The sequence below is a fragment of the Triticum dicoccoides genome, chromosome 3A (genome assembly GCF_002162155.2).
Source record: "Triticum dicoccoides isolate Atlit2015 ecotype Zavitan chromosome 3A, WEW_v2.0, whole genome shotgun sequence".
Lineage (NCBI taxonomy): Eukaryota > Viridiplantae > Streptophyta > Magnoliopsida > Poales > Poaceae > Triticum > Triticum dicoccoides.
Window position 1 is genome coordinate 337,840,286 of NC_041384.1, and position 6,743 is coordinate 337,847,028.

Sequence of the window (6,743 nt, forward strand, 5' to 3'; positions counted from 1 at the left end):
GTCTTCGGGGTGATCCTCGGCGTCAAAGGTGATCGTACCTTGGGACCATGCCAGCCGTTCACTGGTTACGTCCTCTGTTGCGTAGATCGTGCGTCTAGCGAGCTTCTAGTTTTGGTGTGTGCCAAACGTCATGAATATCATGTTCACGGAAGTCCCGCAGGAGGCCTCGTAGCACCGTGTAGGTCGTATAATATGTCTCCATGCAGTGTGACCGGGCCGATCATAGACCTCTTGGGCCTGCCCTTACATGTTATACACACGTTTGACATAGCGTGAAGGCGAGATGTCATCGGATTGCCCTGATCCATCAGCGAGCAGCTCGAAATAGCAGCTCGAAATGGCATGGCGAGTGATCGTCGGCCTCTAATGATTCTCCAAGCCCGGTTCGTTCTCCGGTCAACATCGCCCATGCCTGGAGCACCAACTGACGGAGCAAATTCCCGTCAGATCGCTCGGTATGGTTCGTGACGAGCCCGGGAGTACCGAAACGGAGTGTGCACACACAATTTACCCAGGTTGGGGCCTCCAAAGAGTAATACCCTACATCCTACTTTGTGTTGTTATTCATGGTGAGGGAATGCCTCGTGTAGAGGATTACAATGGTGTTTGAGATGTTTACCGAGAGTTGAGTTCCAGATTGGATTGCTAATGAGGACCTAGGCCTCCCTTTATATAGACAGGAGATGCCTAGGGTTTACATAGGGGGGAGGTCAGATCAATTCGGCCGCTGCCCTCTACCTTGGGGAACACGCTCATTGCCTTCGCCTCCTTAGGGTTCCATGATTCCCTTTGGGCCTGGTGGGCCCTGGCCAAGATCGAGGGCGGGCTCCCTTACGTCAGGCACCCCGGGTTTGGGACCCTGTCAGCCTCCACCTCCGGCGAACCTGGTACCCCTCTCCTTGGATGGTGCCTTGTTGGCTCCAGACCACACAAGGGCGGTGAGCATGATCCTTAGGAGGCATGACGGAAGCGTGGTCTTTGCAACGTACAAATTCTTATTTAACTACAATTATGCTTTAGAGTGAGAAATTCTTATTTAACTGCAATGATGCTTTAGCAAGAGAAATTCATGCCCTGATACAGGTCATGGCATTGGCATTACAACATAGTGAAGGCCTGATCATTGTCCAATCAGACTCCTCCGAGGCGTTGGCGACCCTTTCCGGTGAGGGCTTGGATCGTTCAGTACATGGTCCACTTGTCGCTGAGTTTATTCTACGTAAGTTTAAGCGAAGCGTGATTAAAATAGGGTAGCGGATCGACCCCAATACACTCGAAATTAATTTAACACTGTTGTATGGCTACACAGATGACTACCATGTTTCAACCAGAGGTCGGAAGGAGAACATGCTTGGAGGATGAGCAGGGGAAGTAAGTTGACACTTAGAACATTGTTTTAATCGCAATGAACAAAAAAAAACTTGCTGACATGTATTTAGAGATTATAAAGTAAGTTTCTTATGATCTCTATTTAAATTGCACAAATAAGCAGATGTTTTTTAAGTATAACGTGTCAAATTTATTAACCCAGTAAAGCGGGCATCGGTAAAAGCTAACAACATGCTCAGTCGTAGTCATCAAATAGATCAAATTACAACATGAGAATGCATTCTCCTGTACAATGAAAATCTGAATCCTATGCTGAATGATTGTGTATGTCTGTTGCTCCAGAAGCTGTACCCAGCTTGTTCCATGGAAACCTTGCAGCGCAGGGTTCATATATAATCCTTACTGAAAGAATCTTCTAACCTTTTTATATTCGACCAAAAGAAAAATGGATCAGTTAGTTTTACAGGAATAGTGTGTGCAAAAAATTTAGTCAGAATTATGTTTTTTTAAGGAGGATCACCCCCGGCCGGCCTCTGCATCAATCGATGCATGCATCCATATTATTAAATTAAAACGTAACAAAGTCATGAGGTCCAAAGAAGCTCATAAAAGTCAGAATTATGTTGGGAGTAGAAAAGGTTACCTGTTCCAAAGTTAAGAACATTATGACATTCCATGACCCAACTCGACAAAAGTTTGCAATAAACCCCTTGTAGAAAGCAGCAAGTCCCTGCAGAAAAGCACGATCTTTGGTCAGTATGGATGTATTATAGTGATGATTTTCTGCAAAGCACCTAGTAACTTGACACTACACTTTCTAAATTATTGCAAAATAAAGCATATTCCTCCAGCACAAGCATTTGCACCATCCAAAACCAGATCAACAATAAAAGGTATAGTTGGTAGAACCACAAGTTGCTGGCATTCACACAGGCGTATGTTATGCCTATTTATAGAAAATGATTACTGAGACGGCATGCCATTTCATCAATTTTCTCTAAATGTGGTATGCCACATCATGAAACTCTAGCGTGCCATATCATCAAAACTGCTAGCAACTGTGGCCTGAATGGGACAGGAACGGAAGTTTGGGGGTAGACTAACCAACGAAATTTTCCTAGTACACAACTGCTGCTTTGGAATTACCTTTAGAAAGGAGGCGCTTGCCCGGCTTTAGCGAACTGAAGCAAAGCGTTTACAACAAAAAGTGCAAAGCTTTGGAATGGCCAAAGAGGCACGTTTCTTTCCCTCTCCCTCTCCCTCTCCCTCTCCCTCCCTCTCCCTCCCTCCCTCCCTCCCTCTCTCTCTCTCTCTCTCTCCCTGTCTGTGTGTGTGTGTGTGTGTGTGTGTGTCGTAGCTCTAAAATTCTGTAGTGATCTTAACAAAATCTAGGCTAAACTCAAACTACAATACATCGGCATGTTTTTTTACTTCGAAAAGGAGGCTTACCCCCGGCCTCTGCATCAAGCGATGGATACAGCCATCTTTATTAATTATTCAACGGTCCGACAAAGTAGATGCATGGATCAACCCAAAGCCACCTTCCTGACGACCTCAATCGCTACACCTACAAGTCTCATGGAGTGCCCTGGCGCATCCACACACACCATCTAATCCGGTGGCCACCCCAGGCTGCCTTGAGCCGAGAGCACCAACCGGTGTAGCAGAACCTCACACACATGGAAAAGTCCGCCGCCGCCATCTTCCGCCGTCCCATCTTCAAGAGAGATAAATGCATATGCCTTGCCAAGCCCAACTGCCGTAGAAGCCACCACGACGCCAGACAGCGCCACCATCCTGCGCGCGTCCATCAACACGCGACCATCGCCGAGACCCGCCGTTGTCGGCATGTCAGATGCCACGCCACTCCATCGTTGCAGTCGTCCACTGGTCCCTCTAGCCGATGAACCCCTACAAGAATGATGCCCCCAACGAGGGAACGACACTTAAGCACCGCCATCATTCGATCGACTGATCAAGGGTTTCCCCCGAAGGTAGCGGAATGAGGTGGGAGCTTCACCTCGATGATGCCTTCAAGAAGGAAACGGCGCCCGGGGCGTCTCCATCACCGGCTCCGGCCACCAGCCGAAGACGGTTTTCACCTGGATCTGTCCCACGAGAATCCAACCGATATCTTGTGCACCGGCCAGACCACCTTGAAAGCCCCAGATCAGGCCGCCCAGATCCGGCGACCACCCACAACAACACTGCCGCCGCGGGAGCCCTGGCGCACCGGCCACTACCGGAGTGCACCACCACTAGAGCCTAGGAGGGGGGCCGCCACCCCACTTCGCCCAACCGCGTGAGCCGCCGGGAAAGATCCCGCTTTTGCTCGTCACCATCACTGATCTAATCCAATCCGGAGCACCAGATCACCAGCGCAGTTCCGCCTTGGACAAGGGCACCACCACGCCATGCCGATGCGGGCTGCCTGAGCTTCACTCTCCACCACCGACCAGGGCCGCCGCCCTAGGATCCAGGCCGGACCTCGCCGCCGCTGCCGGCCACGCCCAGCCCCACCCCTATCATCTGGCCGATCTCTACCGTCGCCACCACAAGCGCCGCCGTCGCGCCGCCATGGACCAAGGGAGAGGCCGCGTCCCGCGGATCCAGGGCCCTCGCCGACATTCGATCCGAGAGGAGGAGCAGCCCTTTGCCGCTACCGGCCAACGCACGGGCTTTGCCGGCGCCGACCCTAGGCGGCGACGGAGGGGGGGAGGGGAGTCATTGGGGCGCTGGCGGCTAGGGTTAGCGCCTCTCGTGTCGAGGGACCAGAGGCAGGGGCGACGCGAGAGGGACGAGAGGTTTGGAATGTGATAATAAGCATTAGAAAAAAGCTGACAGAAAATATAGCCATGCACATGTTTCCTGATTAAGCTGCAAAATGCAGTCAAGCGTAAGTCAGCATCTTCAAATAATCCATCAAACAGGTAGTCAGCAATAAAATGACATTTATCTCCTGGATACATCAACAACCATATGTTGAGCAAACCAACCAGGCACCCATGGAAGGGAAAAACTCAATAACCTAACAAGGTGATGACTATCTATCTGACACAAAATATCAACTATATTGCCGTTTCTTATTTGAGTAAGGATGATATAGTATATTAAGGGCAGATGTTGACATATTTGATACATACAGATATGGGCTTCACAAGTGGAAAATGAATTTTGTTCGCTAAGTGTTTGGATATTGGTGATAGAACATCAAAAGTTATCTTCTATAAAGTTCTTAGAAATTTGGAGGTATAAAACAGCACAATACTGAAAATAATGGAAATTGTTCATCATACATCATTTTTTAATGTCTTGGCGAAACAATCAAATGTACTTCTGTATGTTGAATCGCCCATCATTCTTGATTTCACCTACAAAGGACTCATGCGATTAAAAATATATGAAAACTAGACCATTCATTAATATAGAAGACAAGGGAAATAGTGAGGTATAAAGCTTTTGCAGACAATACCACATCCACTGGAGATCCAATGCAAACAGCAAAAATACCGGCACCGAGTCCAGCCAAAAGATGAGTATAAACATTATCTGTAAACCCAGGAAGACCTAGAAACATCTGCACACAAAGAAAAATGTGATGAAAGTATAATTAAATACAGGATCGAAAGATGAGGGAGAATGAAGAGCACCTGTTTAAATTGGTCGTAGCTGGCCAACTCGGCGGCATTAATCAAAGCATTTCGTGCCATATTAGGACCAAGGCCAGTCCACAAAGCTCCGATACCTTCCTAGAAAAATAACAAGCTTACAGACCATGGGCGAGAGGAATAATCTTGTAACCTTTTACTGGTCGTTGTCATGATGAATCGTAGCAGCAACCTGTCTGACTATGGTGGCATACGCATTAAGGGCTCCAGAATAGTGCCTCTTGACAGCAGTAGATTTTCCATCTGCTTGCAATCTCACTTTGACAAGATCAGTTGGATTTGCGACAGCAATCGCTATGACACCTATACACACATAGTTAATTCGTTCAGTGTGTGTTTCATCATCCACATTAACCTGGCACGGCCCTTTACAATGGACCAGGGTAGTGTGGCAATGTTATGAGAAAAGTAGAGTTTTTCCAGTGAAGAGAGGCTGGAAATGCTTACCAGTTGTAAGAGCGGCAAGAATCTTGTTCATTAAAGTGGCATCACCTACAAACACAAATAAGGCTTTGACCTGCAATGCACAGAAAGAGCAATCCTGTCAGGCAATTGGTCACTCTGAACTGAAGAAGGGAAATGCACTGCAACTGCAAGGTGAAATGGGAGCAGCACAGACAGGCTCATACAAGCCGACACGGAGGCCGCCATAGAGGCACTGGCGGTGAAAGCCAGGGATGATGCCCTTCCAAAGTGCGCTGACGCCTTCCTCCCTTGCAATCGACATCATTGTGCCCAGCATTCCTACTGTAGCTGCAGGCCCAGCAGCTGTTTTCTTTTGCAGCTGAAGACGCACCTTGGCTGTGTCCAGAGGAATGGTGCACACCTGATGGAATCAATCACAACAACAATCTCAAGTATTATGATCAATATATAACGAGTCTGAGACTCAGTAATCATCATATCATATCCAGGTAAGGAGAGGTGAGGCAACAAAGAAACCCTAGGCCTAGCTATAGCTCTAGTTTAGTGCAGCAGCTCAGATGATGAAATGGAATGGTTCTCTAGTCTCTCCTACTCAGGTCTTGCTGCTTGTTTTTTATGGCACGAGAAACAGATTAATATACCACTAGTATATGTACTACACTGGTATGGTATGTTGGCTGGAAATGTTATCCAAAAAGCTTCCCTTCTATCACGGGGTGCATTAGCAAGATCGAGCAGGCATTCATCCCAATCCCCAATACAAGGGATATGCTAGGCAGCGGCACAGCCAGGATAGAGCAAGAGAGACTGCAATGCTGTGGTGTACCTCAGCGAAGCAGGAGGCGATGGCGCTGCTGATGAAGACGGCGGCGAAGGAAGAGGCCGTCGCCATTTTATCCCCGGGGAAGCGGCGGCGGCTGTGCGGTCGATGGCGAGTAGAGGGAAAGAAGGGTAGAAGCAAGCTCCGAGTAGGCTGCTGATCTAGTCCATATTTAAGATCTATAGATTCAGATCTCAGCGTCTTTCTTGTTTCCAGGCTTCGTCGGTTACAGTAAACTCTAGCAAATGATTCATATCTGCAGTCTCTGAAATCGTTTTGTAGATTGTAACCCGAAACCCGATGTACCGAACCAAAATAACCGGCACTGAAGTCGAATACACCGATACCGAAAACTTCGGTGGTATGACCGGTTTACATGTCTGAAAAACCGAAGTTAGTTCGATGCATTTGGGTTTAGCCCTCGGTCAACTGAAGTGACCGAACACCCAGTAAAAAGAAGGCCTGGCCCATACGCGCCTACTGCTATCCCTATGGGTCTA

At 48.1% G+C, this 6,743-nt stretch overlaps 1 protein-coding gene across 1 annotated transcript; it reads right to left on the reverse strand.

Moving 5' to 3' along the window:
- Positions 1–1,493: 1,493 nt before the first annotated feature.
- LOC119268144 (mitochondrial uncoupling protein 1-like) lies at positions 1,494–6,505 on the reverse strand. The gene is made up of 9 exons (XM_037549675.1): positions 6,250–6,505; positions 5,617–5,823; positions 5,445–5,514; positions 5,170–5,300; positions 4,980–5,078; positions 4,802–4,906; positions 4,626–4,700; positions 1,973–2,059; positions 1,494–1,749 (listed from the first exon to the last, which is right to left on the reverse strand). Exons 1-9 carry the CDS (start codon positions 6,313–6,315, stop codon positions 1,729–1,731), a joined length of 861 nt encoding a protein of 286 aa, XP_037405572.1. The 5' UTR covers positions 6,316–6,505; the 3' UTR covers positions 1,494–1,728.
- Positions 6,506–6,743: the final 238 nt, after the last annotated feature.